Consider the following 16,976-nt stretch of genomic DNA (forward strand, 5'->3'; position numbering starts at 1 on the left):
GGAATGTAGACCCGGCATCGTGGGACGGAGAACATCTTCTTGACCAAAAGGGGGATGTGAAAGGAAATGAAATAAACTTCAGTGGCAGAGAGAATCCAAAAGGAGCCGAGAGGTCACTCTGGTGGGCACTCTTACGCACACTTTAGACAACCCTTTTTAGGTTCTAAAGAATTGGGGTAGCTGGTGGTGGATACCTGAAACTATCAAACTACAACCCAGAACCCATGAATCTCGAAGACAGTTGTATAAAAATGTAGCTTATGAGGGGTGACAAGGGGATTGGGAAAGCCATAAGGACCACACTCCACTTTGTCTAGTTTATGGATGGATGAGTAGAAAAATAGGGGAAGGAAACAAACAGACAAAGGTACCCAGTGTTCTTTTTTACTTCAATTGCTCTTTTTCACTCTTATTATTATTCTTGTTATTCTTGTGTGTTTGCTAATGAAGGTGTCAGGGATTGATTTGGGTGATGAATGTACAACTATGTAATGGTACTGTGAACAATCGAAAGTACGATTTGTTATGTTTGACTGCGTGGTATATGAATATATCTCAATAAAATGAAGATTAAAAAAAAAAAAAAGACATAATGCTGAGCAAAATAAGCCAGGCACAAAAAGAGAGATATTGTATGTTACCACTAATGTGAATTCTGTGAAAAATGTACAATGTTTTATACTGTAGAATGTAGGGGACCTAGAGATACCAATTAGTGGAGGGGGAATGATAATCTAATAAGAACAGATAAACTATGGAGGGTAATCTCAATGTTATGGGAATGCTCAGGAATGATTATGGTTTGTATACTTTCTTGCATATAGTAAGATCATGTTGGAAGCAATAGAGTTATTTTAGGTTTTTTTTTTTCTCTTATTCCTTTGTTTTCTTAGGGGTTGTTAATTTTCTTGGGGTATGGTAGGAACATGTTGGAAGCAATGTAGTTATTTTAGATTATTTGTTTTTCTTACTCCTCTGTTTGGACATGGTTTATTAATTTTCTTGGGGTATGGTAGGAACATATTGGAAGCAAAGTAGTTATTTTAGGTTATTTGTTTTCCTTAATCCATTGCTTTGTTTGAAATGTTGTGGGGTTTTTTTGGTTGTTGTTTGCCTGTTTGTTTTTAATTTTTTGATAAACAAAGTTAAAAAATTGAAAAAAAATCAGTAGAAAAATGGGAGTAAAAACTAAATGACAAATAGGGTGGGATGGGGGGATGGTTTGGGTATTCTCTTTTCACTTTTATTTTTTATTCTTATTCTGATTCTTTCTGATGTAAGGAAAATGTTCAGAAATAGATTGTGGTGATGAACGCATAACTATATGATCATACTGTGAACAGTTGATTGTACACCATGGATGACTGTATGGTTTGTGAATATATTTCAATAAAACTAAATTTAAAAAAAAAAAAACCAAAAAAAAAAATATTACTGTTAACTATAGTCCATAGTTTGCAACATACACTTTTTTTCCCATATACCCCTCCATTAATTCCTTGTAATAGTGTCATACATTTGCTCTAGTGCATGAAAGAACTTTTTGATATTTGTACAGTTAATCACAGACGTTGTCCACCACAAGATTCACTGTGTTACACATTCCCATGTTTTAACCTCCAACTTTCCTTCTGGTGACATACATGACTCTAAATTTCCCCCTTTCCACCATATTTACACACCATTAAGCACTATTAATTAGTCTCACGATAACGTGCTACCATCACCTCTGTCCATTTCCTAACGTTTTTAAGTTCAACCTAGTTAGACATTCTGCATGTATTAAGCAACCGCTCTCCATTCTTTAGCCTCATTCTATATCCTGGTAAACTATATTCTGTATTTTATGTCTATGAGTTTACATATTATAATTAGTTCATATGAGTAAGATCATACAATATTTGTCCTTTTGTATCTAACTTATTTCACTTAACATAATGTCCTCAAGGTTTATCCATGTTGTCACGTGCTTCAGGGGCTCATTCCTTCTTACTGCTGACTAATTCTCCATCATATGTATATACTGCATTTTGTTTATCCATTCATCAGTTGATGGACACTAGGGTTGTTTCCATCTTTTGACAATTGTGAACAATGCTGCTGTGAAAATTGGTGTGCAAATGTCTGTTTGCTTCCCTGCTTTCAGATCTGCTGGGTATATCCCTAGCAGAGGGATTGCTGGATAGTAAGGCAACTCTCTACTTAGCTTCCTGAGGAACCGCCAAACTATCCTTCACAGCGGCTGTACTGTTTTACATCCCACCAGCAGTGAATAAGTGTTCCAATTTCTCCACATCCTCTCCAACACTTTTAGTTTCCTGTTTGTTTAATAGCGGCCATTCTAGTAGGTGTGAAATGATATTTTGTTGTGGTTTTGATTTGCATTTCCCTGATGGCTAGTGAAGCTTAGCATCTTTTCATGTTTTTTTAGCCATCTGTATTTGCTCTTTGGAAAAATGTTTATTCGTGTCTTTTGCCCATTGTTAAATTAGGTTTTTTTTTATTGTTGAGTTGTAGGATTTCCTCATATATTCTGGATATCAAACCCCTATCAAATATGTGGTTTCCAAATATTTTCTCCTATTGATTCTGTTGCCTTTCACACCCTTTTGACAATGTCCTTTGAAGCACTGAAGTATTTGATTTTGAGGGGTTCCCATTTATCTGTTTTTTCTTTTGCTGCTTGTGCTTTGGGTGTAAAGTCTAAGAAACTACTGACTATCACTAGATCTTGCAAATGTTTCTCTACATTTTCTTCTAGGAGTTTTATGGTACTAGTTCTTATATTTAGGTCTTTGATCCATTTTGAGTTAATTTTTGAATAGGATGTGAGATAGGGGTCTTCTTTCATTCTTTTGGTTATGGATATCCAGTTCTCTCAACACCATTTATTGAAAAGACTGTTCTGTCCCACATGAGTGGACTTGGGAGTCTTATCAAAAATCAGTTGACCATAGATCTGAGGGTCTATGTCTGAGCTCTTAATTTGATTCCATTGATCAATATATCTATCTTTGTGCCAGTTTTATGCTGTTTTGACTACTATGGCTTTATAACATGCTTTAAAGTCAGAATGACTTCATTCTTCTTTTTCAAGACATTTTTGGCTATTTGAGGCCCCTTACCCTACGAAATAAAATTGATAATTAGCTTTTCCATTTCTGCAAAGTAGTCTGTTGGAATTTTGATTGGTATTGCATTGAATCTGTAGATCAATTTGGGTAGAACTGCCATCTTGACGATGTTTGGCCTTCCAATCCATGAACGTGGAATGTCTTTCCATTTGTTTAGGTCTTTTTTTATTTCTTTTAGCAGTGTTTTGTAGTTTTCTGTGTAGAGGTCTTTAACATCCTTCGTTAGGTTTATTCCTAGATATTTGATTCTTTTATGTGCTATTGTAAGTGGAATTTTTTCTTGATTACCTCTTCAAATAGCTCATTACTAGTATATAGAAACACCATTGATTTTTCCATGTTGATCTTGTGTCCTGCCACTTTGTTCAACTTGCTTATTAGCTCAAATAGCTTTGCTATCATTTTTTTTTCCTGGGTTTTCTAAATATAGGATCATGTCATCTGCAAATAGTGACAGTTTTACTTCTTTTCCAATTTGGATGCCTTTTTTTTTTCTTTTTCTTGACTATTTGCTCTAGCTAGAACTTCGAGCACAATGTTAACTAGCAGTGGTGACAGTGGGCATCCTTGTCTTGTTCCTGATCTTAGAGGGAAGACTTTCAGTCTCTCACCATTGAGTAGGATGTTAGCTGTGGGTTTTTCATATATTGTGTGCCCATTATCAAGTTGAGGAAGTTTCTTTCAGTTCCTCTACCTTTTGAAGTGGTTTTTTTTTTCATGAAAGGGTGCTGAATTTTGTCACAGGCTTTTTCTGCCTCAATCGAGATGATCATGTGGTTTTTCCCTTTCAATTTATTGATGTGGTGTATTACATTAATTGATTTTCTTTGTGTTGAACCACCCTTGCATACTTGGAATAAAACCCGTTTGGTCATTGTATTAGTTAGGGTTCCCTAGGGAAACAGAATCAACAACAGATATCTATAAATACAAGATTTTATAAAAGTGTCTCATGCAACTGTGGGGATGCACGAGTCCAAATTCCATAGGGCAGGCAGCAAACTGGCAACTCCAATCATGATGTTCGATGAACCCCTCAGGCAGCGAACTGGCAACTTCGATGAATGTGTTTGATGAACTCCTCAGGAAACAAACTGGCAACTTTGACGAACTCCTCGGGAAGCACTTTGCTGGTTCGCTGAAGAAGTGAAGGTCCTCTATCTGTCTCACTTAAAAGTTTTCAACTAATGGGATTAAATCCAGTTGATTGAATTCTCTCATTGTGGAAGACATGCCCTTCGTTGATGTCATCAGTCACAGCTCTAGCCAGTTGACTGATGATTTGATAAACCAGCCTTCTGGTTTATTAACCAGCCACAAATGTCCTTGTAGTAATGGTTAGGCCAGTGCTTGCTTGACCAGACACCTGGACACCATCACCTGGCCAAGTTGACACATGAGCCCAACCATCACAGTCATGGTGTATAATTCTTTTAATATGCTTTTGGATTCTATTTTGAAGTATTTTGTTGAGGATTTTTGCATCTATATTCATAAGGGATATTGGTATGTAGTTATCTTTTCTTATAGTGTCTTTGTACGGTTTTGGGTATCACAGTAATGCTGGCCTCCTAGAATGAATTAGGAAGTTTTCCATCCTTTTCAGTTTTTTGGAAGAATTTAAAAAGGATTGGTGTTAATTATTTCCTTTTTTGTAACTGTTTAAAATTTTATTATTTTTAAATAAAATTACATTTCATAAAAACCTAATATATGTTTTCATTTAAGATGTTAGAACGCGTGATATTTATGTAATAGTCATTAACATTTCTGACTCTATAGCATAAGCATTTTATTTATGTAGTTTAAAATTTTTTTATAGTGGTAAATGATATACAACATAAAATTTCCCATTTTCAACACTTTCAAATATAGAAGTCATTGGAATTGATTACATTCACACTGCTGTGCTACCATCACCACCATCCATTGCCAGACTTTTTCCATCACCACTAACAGAAGCTCTGTGTCTATTAAGCAGTAACTCTCCATTCCCCCTCTTGCCACTCCTGGTTGCCTGTAATTTACTTTCTGTTTCTATGATTTGCATATTCTCATGATTGCATATAAATGAAATCATACAATATCTGTCCTTTTGTGTTTAGCTTATTTCACTCAACATGATGCCTTCAGGTATTAATTCTTCTTTATGTGTTTGGTAGAAATCACCAGTGAAGCCATCTGGTCCTGAACTTTTCTTTGTTGGGAGGTTTTTAATTACTGATTCAATCTCCTTACTTATTATAGGTCTATTCAGAATTTCTGTTTCTTCTTGAGTCCATTTTGATAGCTCATGTATTTCTAGCAATTTGTCCATTTCTTCCAGTTTATCCAATTTGTTGGAATATAGTTGTTCAGAGTATTCTCTTATAATCCTTTTTATTCCAGTAAAGTCAGAATAATGTCCTATCTTTCATTTGTCTTCTTTTTTAATATAGGCATTTGCAGCTATAAATCTCCATTAAGTATTGCTTTTGCTGCATATTTTTTTGAGTTTCCAAAATATTTTAATTACAACAAAACCAGAACATAAAAATATGGAACGCTTCACAACTTTGCATGTCATCCTTGCATAGGGGCCACACTAATCCCTGTATCCTTCCAATTTTAGTATATGTGCTGCCAAAACGAGCACTCTCATAAGTTTTTTTATATTCTGTTTTCATTTTTATTCATCTCAGTGTATTTTTTCATTTCAAGTGGTTTGTGAATTTCCAAAATTTCCTTCTGTTGTTGATTTCTAATTTAATTCAATTGTGATCAGAGAACATATATTGTATGATTTAAATCCTTTAAAAATTTATTGGGGGAGGATCCAAGATGGCAGCATAGAGAGGAGTGGAAGCTAAGTAGTCCCCCTGGAACAACTGAAAAAAAAACCAGAAACAACTAGTAAATAATCTGGAATAACTGCAGGGGGACAAACATGACCGTCCACTCATCATACACGAACCTGAATTGGGAGGATTGCCCGAGATCACAGCATAAAATCTGTAAGTAAGAACGGCGGATCCAAATCGGGAGGCCCCTCCCCCACAGCCCGAGCTACAAAGCCTCGTGGTGCCAGAGAGAAGCTTTCTCCCAGCAAGTGAATATAGCTCAGCTGAGCTCCAACTGGGGTTTTGATTAGCGAGTGTGAACTACTCACTATGAGGTACAAATCCCCAGGAAGTAGACAGAGGCTTTGGGTGACGGCTGACCTTGGAGAGCCAGAGGGTCGCCTCAGACTAGCTCTGTTCCTTTTTCGACTCGGTGGAGAAAGCCTCAGCCATTTTCAGTTCCCAGTTCTGTGACCCAGACAGGGGTGTGGCACAGGCAGAGAGAGACCACTGAAATGCTAATGACCTCCCCCTAGGGCGTCTATCTTCTCTAAGAGGAAAGGGGTGGGGCCCAGCTCTACTACCTGCCTTTTATTCAGAACTTACACCAGTCAAGACTTATGGGCTAATCTTTGCATCAGGCTGAGAGTGCCCCTGCATGGCCCAGCGGCCCGGGGCTTCCCTTGAGGGATGACGCACACTAGTGACGTAGCACAGCATTCCCTCAGCAGAGGTCCTGGAAGATCACAGCTGAGAAGGGGGCCCCGCTCAGAAAACCCAGGGACGCTACATCAATGCTGGTGGTTTGTGGGTCAGCGACAGAGAAAATCTGGGGCAAAACTGAAATGAAGGCTTAGACTCTTGCAATAGCCTTGAATCTCCGGGAACCTGGGAGATTTGAATATTAAAGCTGCCCTGCCTCCCTAGCCACCCAGACACACGCCCCACATTCAGGGTGCACAGCTCCAACAACAAACCCAAACTGAGTTCACCAACTGAACCCCACAAAAATCATTTCCCCATGCACCACAGAGACAGAGTTGGGGAGAACTGACTTGAGGGGTATAGGTGACTCACAGACACCATCTGCTGGTTAGTTAGAGAAAGTGTATGCTACCAGCTTGTATTTCTGAAAAATTAGATTGGTATTTTTTTTTTTACAACTTGAAAGAACCCTATCAAGCAAAGCAAATGCCAAGAAGCCAAAAACAACAGAAAATCTTAATGCATATGATAAAACAGATGATATGGAGAACTCGATCCCAAATACCCAAATTAAAATATCAGAAGAGACATAGTACTTGGCACAATTAATCAAACAATCACAATCAAGGAATGAAAACATGGCACAGGATATAAAAGACATGAAGAAGACCATGGAGCAGGATAAAAGGGACATAAGGAAGACCCTAGAAGAGCATAAAGAAGAAATTGCAAGAGTAAATAAAAAAATAGAAGATCTTATGGAAGTAAAAGAAATTGTTGGCCAAATTAAAAAGATTCTGGATACTCATAATACAAGAGTAGAGGAAGTTGAACAACGACTCAGTGTCCTAGAGGTCCACAGAACAGAAAATGAAAGAACAAAAGAAAGAATGGAGAAAAAAATTGAAAAGGATCTCAAGGATATGATAGATAAAATAAAACTTCCAAATTTAAGACTCACTAATGTCCCAGAAGGGGAAGAGAAGGGTAAAGGTCTAGAAAGAGTATTCAAAGAAATTGTTGGGGAAAACTTCCCAAACCTTCTACACAATATAAATACACAAAGCATAAATGCCCAGCGAACTCCAAATAGAATAAATCCAAATAAACCCACTCCAAGACATATTCTGATCAGACTCTCAAATACTGAATAGAAGGAGCAAGTTCTGAAAGCAGCAAGAGAAAAGCAGTTCACTACATACAAAGAAAACAGCATAAGACTAAGTTGTGACTACTCAGTGGCCACCATGGAGGCGAGAAGGCAGTGGCATGACATATTTAAAACTCTGAGAGAGAAAAATTTCCAACCAAGAATACTTTTTCCAGCAAAACTCTCCTTCAAATTTGATGGAGAGCTTAAATTTTTCACAAACAAATGCTGAGAGAGTTTGCGAATAAAAGACCTGCCCTACTTCAGATACTAAAGGGAGCCCTACCGACAGAGAAACAAAGAAAGGAGAAAGAGATATAGAGAATTTTAACAGACATATATAGAACCTTACATTCCAAAATCACCAGGACACTCATTTTTCTCTAGTGATCATGGGTCTTTCTCCAGAATGGACCATATGCTGGGACATAAAATGAGCCTCAATAAATTAAAAAAAAAAACAACAAAACAGTTGAACATATTCAAAGCACAATCTCTAACCACAATGGAATACAAATAGAAGTCAATAATTTTTTAATTGTTAACTCCACTATTTACTTCCTACATGATATAAAATACACAAACTCTAATGACAAATCAGTGGCTTCAAACTCAATGTAAAGTATGTAATTTTTGACAAGAACTATATAAAGGTGGGGGAATGGAGGAGTATAGGTACATAGTTTATGTGTCCTATTGAAATTAAGTTGGTATCAAAGAAAAACAAGATTGTTATGGCTTTAAGAGTTTAATTTTAAGCCCCACAGTAAACACAAAGAAATTATCAGAGAATATGACTGTAGAGATGAAAAGTAGAGTATGGATTAAGAGAAATGGGAGAAGGAGCAATGGGGAGTTAAGAAATGAGTATAGGGTTGCTGTTTGAGGTGAAGGGAAATTTCTAGTAATGGATGGTGGGAAGGTGATAGCATTACAACATTCTAAATGTGATTAATCCCACTAATGGAATGCTAGAGAGGGGGTGGAATGGGAAGATTTAGGCTGTATATATGTTTCCACAATTGAGGGGAAAAAAAAGACAGTCTAAATAGATGACAATTGAATGCCAAGGATGACCTTGGATGGGATCTGAGGATGGAGGACAGGAGGCTCAAAGGGACACAGTTGAGACATAAGGAAAAGGAAATATGGAATGTAAGCTTCGTATCATTGTTGAATCTCTTGTACTTCTTAGCTGCACTTAATGGGATTGCAGAAAAGAATGTTCTTGTTCATGGGAAGTGTATACGTGAATTATAGTGTATGTTCAAGGATGTGTGCAGCTAGCTCTCATATGTTCAGAAGACAGAGCAATAGATGATGGATGATAGGGAGAGAAGGAGGGAGGGAAAGAAATAGCAGTGTGACAACATGTTAAAGTTAGTGGATCGGGGTATCGGTGGAGGGGTCAGGGAATGCTGGAGTTCTGTTTATGGTGTTTGTATTGTTTTTGCAACTGTTCCTATAACTTTGAATTTATTTCAAAATAAAGTGTAAAAAAAAATGTATTGCTGCTTGTTTTATGGCCTAGCATATAGTCTATCCTGGAAAATGTTTCATGTGAACTTGAGAAAAATGTGTGTTCTGCTGTTTTGGGGTGGAGTGTTTTGTATATGTCTGTTAGGTTTGATTGGTTTATAGTGTTGTAGTTGAGTGGAATGTTCTATGGATACCTATTAGGTCTAGTTGGTTTATAGTGTTGTTCATGTATTATAGTTCCTTGTTGATCTTCTGTCTAGTCGTTTTATCCCCTATCGAGAGTGGGGATATTGAATTCTGTAATGATGATTATTGAATTGTCTGTTTCCCCTTTCAGTTAAGTCAGTTTTTACTTTATGTATTTTGGGGCTCTATTGTTATGTGCATATATGTTTGTAGAATCATTATATTCTCCTGATGTATTGACCCTTTATCATTATAAAGTACCCTTCTTTGTCTCTAGTAACAGTTTTGTCTTAGTCTATTTTGCCTCATATTAGTGTAGGTATTCCATCTCTCTTTTGGCTACTACTTGCATGGTATATCTTTTTCTGTCCTTTTACTTTCAGCCTACTTGTGTCTTTGAATCTAAAGTGTGTCTCTGGTAGACAGCATGTAGTTGGATCTTGTTTTCTAAACCCATTCTGTCTTTTAACTGGAAATTTTAATCCATGTACATTTAATGTAATTACTGATAAAGAATGACTTACTCTGCCACTTTGCTATTTGTTATTTTATTAATTGAATACTTAACTTTGCATCCAGGTTCTATATACACATCATATTTTTTATACCTATTTATAGTTGAGGAATCTAAAACCTGGAAAGATACATTAATAGCCTCAGTCAGTGCTGGAGCTGAGCCAAAAGCTCAGCATTGTGAACAGCTGTTTTTGCCCGATCCCCTGGCTTTCCCTCTTGCCCTCCCAGACCCAGTTTCCATGTGCAGCCAGAGGAATCCTTCAAAAATCCAAATCCAGTTGTGATGCCCTTGCTCCCAACCATCCACTGGCTCCACTCAGAATGGCTGTCCCTCCTCACTCAGCCGCTACCCTGGCTGACTTGCATCACATGAGAAAGGACAAGAGATGCTTGCCGATGAGTAACTCTGGGCTACTGAGCAAACTCAACCAGAGTTTGCCTTTTCCCCTCCTAGAGCACCACTGAGTTGGAGTCGTTTGCTTTCCTCTGAGTTCCTTCCAGCTCAGACCTTGGGAGAACCAAAAGGACCCCTTGGGCCACGGCCACCAGCTGAGAGCTGCCCCACTTTGTGTGCCTTCTCCTCCTGTCACACCCAACTTCACATTTCCCCTTCCTGTCCCCCCTCTTCAGTCCATGAAGACTCTGCAGGATCTGCTCACTGACATTTACTCATTCAAGACCACCCTCGATGCTCTGCGAAAGGATGTGGACATGCTGAAAGAGGAATTTGAGAAGGTAGACACTCCCCAGCATCCTCCACAATGTCCATGCCCCTCAGACCTCAGGTGTTTGGGGCAAGAGGGAAAATATAAGGAGCTTGTTCTTGGTCGAAGAAAGCAGTCATGAGAGCAGGAGAAGGGAGTTGGTAGGGCCCAGCCACTTGACCTGTCCCACTGAGCCTTCTGTGCCTTTGGGTTGTTATTTGCCCCTCTAGACTCCTCAGCCTGCCGTGTTGGTCAGGAAACATACTTGTAAGTGACAGAAGCAGTTCGTCCAAGCTAGGCAAAATAAAGGGACTTGTTATCTCACTTACTTAAAAGCCCAGGGCTGCCTTCAGTTTCATCCAGATCGAAGCGCTCATACATCAACATCCTCTTTTCGAACAATGATTTCCTCTGGGTCGGCTTTATTCTCAGTTAGGGACACCCCAAGTCTTGGCATTCCACCAACTTAGCAGGAAAATAACAGCTTTTCCTCTTCTAGAAAGCTCTGTCCACACTGAAAGGAGGAATAAACCTAGCAGTGTTGTATATACTAGCCCTTACCTGCCTGTGGAACCCTTTTGCCAACCCTCTTACCACTCTCTGGGCAACACTGTGATGGGATCTGTTCTTCCTTCTCAAATCTTTTAGTCATCTAGAGCGAAACCCTTCTGTTCTAGCTGCGGGGAGGAGCAGGGCTGGAGCTGGAGCCTGTTCCTCTGGCCCACAGGCTTATCTCATTTACAGATGAACCCAGAAAAAGTGGATGACCTCATGAAGGAGTTGAGAGGGCAGAACCGCAAGATGAGCACCTTACAGCGGGAAGTGGTGAGGGTCTCGGCCCCCGTCTTCCCTCCCCGTGGTCCTGGGGGCAGGAAGGGGGAAGAGGGGAACAAACCTGGAAAGGCCCATCTGTTTGCAAGCGCGGAGGGCAGTGTGGATGAGGGAGCCATATGCTGCCGTCCTTCCCAACCACCCCCACCTCCCAGATTTCTGTCCAGAGCAAGATGAGCTCCTTCCCCAAAAGTGAAGATGTGGTGCTCTGGAGCAGCCTCCACGACGCCATGTTCTCTTCGGTGAGTGAAGGAGGAAGAGAAGGAAAAGCAGAAGGAGGGCAGAGAAGATAGCAGGGGTGATGGAGAGGAGAGGAGGGCTGCCATGCTGGCCTGGGGTGGGGACCTGGGGTGGGAAACAGCCCTGGCCAGCTGGGCCCTCTCTTCTGCAGGCCAAGCTGTGGCAGACCTCGGAGCGGCTCCCAGAGGCACCTCTTCCCCAGACCACTGAGTACCTCGAGGCTGTGGGACCCATCCAGGTGACGGAGCCCTTGCAGGCCCCTGAGCTCCTACAGACCGTCTGGCATTATGAGTCGTCCGGGATGTTACCAGACGAGGAGTCTGCCCAAGCAGCTGGGCTCCCCAGGGCCCAGGAGCCAGCCCAGCCACAGGCACTGGAGCCTGAGCCTGGGGCTGCACCCGAGCCTGGGGCTGCACCTGAGCCTGGGGCTGCAACCGAGCCTGGGGCTGTGCCCGAGCCTGGGACTCTGCCAGAGCCCAGGCCTGCAGTGGGGTCTGCTCTGGCACTGGGGACTGTGCCAGCACTCAGGCCTGTGCTGGGGCCTGGTCTGACACCTGGGTTAGCACCAGCACGTTGGCCTGTGCCTGGATCTGGGTCTGCTCTGATTCCTTGGCCCATGCCTCCAGGAGGCTGGCCCGTTCCCAGAGGCTGGCCCGAGGCCGGCACTTGGCCTTTCTGGGCCCCAGGCTTCTTCCACCCTGTCGCAGGCCCATCTAGCCCCCTGCCCCTGCCCCAGCCCCAGCCCCCACCCCCCGGGACCCTGCCACCCACTGCAGAGCCTCAGGCAGCACAGCCTACTCCACTCCTGCCTCCACCAGCTCACCAGGCTGTGGTGGAAAGGAGGGGTCAGGAACAGCAGCATCCCCTTGAGGCGAAGGGGGCCCCCAAGGAAGAGCCCCTCAGTAAGCCCCGGTCTGCCATTCAGCGGATGAAAACCACAGCTGCCATTGCCGCTGCCGCCGCCGCTGCCTATACCGCTGCTGCATCCTCCGCAGCCCAGGCGGCCGAGGCCGCTGCCAAGGTGGTCAAAGACGCCCCCGCCACCAAAATGGCCACCAAAGCGATGACCACAGCCGCATCCGGGCCCTTGGGGGTGTTTGCAGATGTGCTGGGCGCCGGGGTCTCCCGTGGGGCCACCACCTCCATGGCCTTCAGTGAGGACTCTGAAAAAGACTACGAGTTTTTCTCTCCTTCCCACTCCCTAGGCACCATCTCGCCCTATGGGTCCCTGTCGGTAGCTGTACTGGCTGCCAAACAGGCCGCGACCCCCGAGGACAAGAAGAAGGCGGTGAGGTATTCCATGAGCCACGTGGGGCAGATTCCGGCTTTCCGGGATGCCCTGAAAGAAGAGTTTGCCCAGCTGTCTTCCAAGCTGCAGCAGCGCTTGACTTATCTAGGTAGGCCCAGCTCCAGGGCCCTCCCCATGGCCTTTGAGAAGGACCTCCTCTCCCTTGTTTAGCTCCCCCAGCAAAATCCGCATTCAGCCATTGGGCACTCACTCCTTTGGGGTAAGCATTAGCCTCTTACTAAGCTACCCTTTTGCAATGACTGTGTAGTGAGATCTTAACTTGGGGGTGTGAATGGGTCTGCTGTTAGGGTTTAAAGTTGGCCCGTAAGGGGGAAAATCTCACATCAAAATTACTCTTGAAAACTCCTTTCTAATGCCCATAAAACCCAGTACCTTGCAGTCATTTAATAACTTCAGCTTAGCTGAGCATCTGACAGCACTGACCAGACCCCTGATGAGGTGATCAGTTTGGGATTAAGAGCCAAAATAAGCATCCTTAAAGGCGACAGTCACGTCCTGGGCGGCCGCGGGAGCACATCATGCTCATGGTGGGCCAAGCATATGGGATGGTGGGATGGGAACAAAACGGCCCACCCTGCCGGTTGCCAACCTTGGCTGGCCTCAGCTCCGCTGGAGGCTCCTTCCATCCCAATCTGCTGGCCCAGCTCTTGAGCTTCTCAGTCCACCAGTCTGGGATGGGGCCCAAGAAATTGCCTTCCTGACCCGTCCCCAGGTGATGCTGAAGCTGCTGGCCTGGGGGCCCCACTTTGAGAACCGCTGTCTTCACTCTTTACGTCATCATTTTGCTCCTTGTTCTCTCTGCCAAGTACTTGAATGAACCTAAGTTAAATCCGGGCATGCTGCTGCCCCTGAGAGGCTACAGAGCTTGAAAAAAAAAGTATAACTTCACATGGCTAAAAAGAATTTCTCTGATATCAGTGAATGCTGGTCCGTGGCTAAGATTATGATAGTGATCAGTTTAAAATGTCAAACAGTAATAGCCCAAACTCTTCTTCTGACCAGCTGTCATTTTTGTAAAGAAAACGAAAGCGAGTTATAAAGCTCACCTTGGCTGACACGCTTTCGTACACCTAGTGGAGTCATAAACATTGTTTTCTGGCTTCGGGTCTCAGGCCATCCATCCATAACTGACTACAGGCTACTTTTTTTTTTTTAATGCCCCCCTTTTTAGTTAAATCCCTCTCTTTTATTTTTGCAGTGGAATAATATTCTTCACAGACTCTGGTAAATAAGATATGTCATAGTTTTGCTCAGGGTAATTTCTGGGGGAGAGTAAATCAGGCCCAACTGTTTAATGTGGGAACCATTAGTCCCCTGTGGCCATTGAACACCTGAAATATGGCCGGTTTGGATTCAGGCACGCTCTAAGTGTGACATACACCCTGGGTTTTGAAGACTTGGTACAAAAAAAAGAATGTAAAATATCTCATAATGATTTTTGTAAATGTAATTTTGTTGAGATATAGTCACACACCATGCAATCCATCCAAAGTATACAATCAGTGGTTCGCAGTATTGTCACATGTTTGTGTATTCATCACCATGATCATTTTTAGAACATTTGCATTACTCCCCATAATGATTTTTTGATTGCATATTAAAATGGTAATATTTTGGATCTATTGGGTTAAATAAAATATTTTAATAAAATTAATTTCACCTGCTTCATTTTAATTTTTTTAGTGTGACTAACTACAAGATTTAAAATTATATCCATGGCCCCCATATGTGGGTCACGATGTATTTCTGTTGGGCAGTGCTGCCTCGGAAGCAGCTGGAAATCTAGCCAATAGGGGTTTCTGCCCAGTGCCAAATCCTCTTCCTCCATCCTTGGCCCCAACAGCCACTCCTTCCTTTGCTTTCAGCTAATATGGGACCCTCTTCCAAGCTTGGGACAACGGTGGACGTGTTGCAGGAAACGGTTGGCGACCTCCAGAAATCCAGGCTCCAGGTCAGTATCCTGGGCAGAGGACAGCTTTTGAGAACATGATGGCTTGAGATGAGCTGATGGCAGACTCCTTGGACCCAGAACCAGGTGGCACTTCTGCCCTCCCAGACACAGCGTTCATCCTGGAGCTGAAAGGAGACCAGGGGAAGTTGGGTGGGAAGGGGAGGCGGGAAGGCAGCTACATGGAGGGCAGATCTTGTGCAGGGTCCCAACCGACGGGTGGCTGCATGGTTCCTCATAGTGCACGTCTTGGGCAGCTATTAGGATGGGGCGAGTTAGTGATGTGCTAGTCTGGCACCTTCTTCTCGATCTCAGCCATCCCTTCCAGCCCCTTCCTGGTCATGGTAACCTCAGAAGCAGAGGCCTGGGGTGTCTGTGTCTTCCCCCTTTTAGGAGGAGGAACTTGAGAGAATTTGGGGCAACCAAATAGAGTCGATGAAGGACCACTATCTTGTGTTGGACAGGGCTGTGGAAAAGCTCCAGTTGCGCATGGATGAGTACAAGGTTTGGAGGTCTGGGGTGGGGGTCAGCGGTGGTGACGAGAGGGGCTGGTGAGGGAGAGCTCCTCGTCAGGCTTTGAAGAAGGTGGGAATGCATCAAGGCCAGGGAATCCAGGAACATCTTACTGGCATTTTACTGTTCATAAATTATACTTTAAGAAAAACCAAACAAATATCACTACCCCAACACACACACACACACACACACACACACACTCGGAAGGACCTGGATATGTCTGCCTTGTTAATTCTGTAGTCCCCAGATCCTAGAAGGGCACCTGGCACAGAAGGGAGACTCAGTAACATTTGCTGGATGAATCAACAAGTGAACCAGGAAGAGAACTAGTTAGGCCACTATTATGCCCGTGGTGTTTGCCATAAACCAGCTGGGGAAGGGGCCCTCCCCTGAACCTCAGCACCATGGGAACGGCGGAGTAACCAGCTGATCCAGCAGAGAGGTTGGGGGTTCCTCACATGATAAATGTGAAGGTAGACGATTATTTTTTTAAAGTGGAAAATAAGTGTTGAAGAGGAGGCGGAGGAATTGGGACGCTAGTGAATTTTTGGTGGGAATGTAAAATGCTTGCAGCCGCCGTGGAAAGCAATATGGCGGTTCCTCAAAAAGTTGAATATAGAGTTACCATTTGACCCGGCAATCCCACCTCTAGGTGTATCCCCAAAGAGAGTAAAAACAGGGTCACAAAGAGATTCTTGAACACAAATGTTTATAGCAGCATTATTCACATTAGTCAAAAGCTAGAAACACCCCAAATGTCCATCAACAAATGGATTGATAAGCAAAATGTAGTATATACACACAATGGAAAAAAAAATGAAGTTGAGACATGTTCCAACGTGGAAGACTGAAAACATGATGTTCAGTGAAATAAGCAAGACATCTAAGGGCAAAAATTATATGATACTTATGAGATAACTAGAAATAGCAAATTTGCAGAGATAAAAAGCAGTTTAGAGGTTACTGAGGAGGATGGGAATGCGGGAACAAGGGAAAGAGAGAGTATTTGTAAATTTTAAATTAAATTAAAAAGTTAGATACCACGCCCTTCCCAGGGCCTCACTTAACCCAGACACTGGTGGGCCCGAAGGCTCTTTGCCGGGCTTGTCTGACACAGGCCTGGTAGGTTCCCAGGACCCACCCAGTCCAATATGTACCTGTGCCAGGTGGGTCCCAAACCTTTAGAGAGGGAATCGGGGGTCATTCCCAGTAGGCGGGAGCTATCTGGCCTTGGTTCCATGGGGGCCTCTGATCCCTAGTCAGGAGCTGTTGGTGGGGACCATTGGGATATGGGGGCAGGAGAAGGGGGACCAAGGCAAGCCAATAGGATTTTGGCTTCCTCTCACCCTTGTCACATGACGTCATCAGACTAGGACAAACACAGGGCAACTTTGAAGGGGAAAGAATTCATAAAAGGGGGACCAACGTGCAGCTTAAGA

The 16,976-nt window shown here is 42.8% G+C and overlaps 1 protein-coding gene and 1 non-coding gene across 2 annotated transcripts in view; one reads left to right on the plus strand and one right to left on the minus strand.

The window, feature by feature from the left end:
• Positions 1-16,976, plus strand: part of C21H16orf96 (chromosome 21 C16orf96 homolog) — a 70,632-nt gene that overhangs the window by 26,280 nt on the left and 27,376 nt on the right. The window contains exons 4-9 of the mRNA XM_037813801.1: positions 10,620-10,724; positions 11,438-11,518; positions 11,680-11,766; positions 11,916-13,161; positions 14,939-15,024; positions 15,415-15,525. Coding sequence (XP_037669729.1) covers positions 10,620-10,724; positions 11,438-11,518; positions 11,680-11,766; positions 11,916-13,161; positions 14,939-15,024; positions 15,415-15,525 — 1,716 coding nt within the window. The remainder of the gene's footprint in view (positions 1-10,619; positions 10,725-11,437; positions 11,519-11,679; positions 11,767-11,915; positions 13,162-14,938; positions 15,025-15,414; positions 15,526-16,976) is intronic.
• On the minus strand, positions 5,666-5,769 carry LOC119518344. The gene has a single exon (XR_005213734.1). It is a non-coding gene; the product is annotated as a U6 spliceosomal RNA (small nuclear RNA).

This window comes from Choloepus didactylus, chromosome 21, assembly GCF_015220235.1.
Source record: "Choloepus didactylus isolate mChoDid1 chromosome 21, mChoDid1.pri, whole genome shotgun sequence".
In the NCBI taxonomy this organism is placed as follows: domain Eukaryota; kingdom Metazoa; phylum Chordata; class Mammalia; order Pilosa; family Megalonychidae; genus Choloepus; species Choloepus didactylus.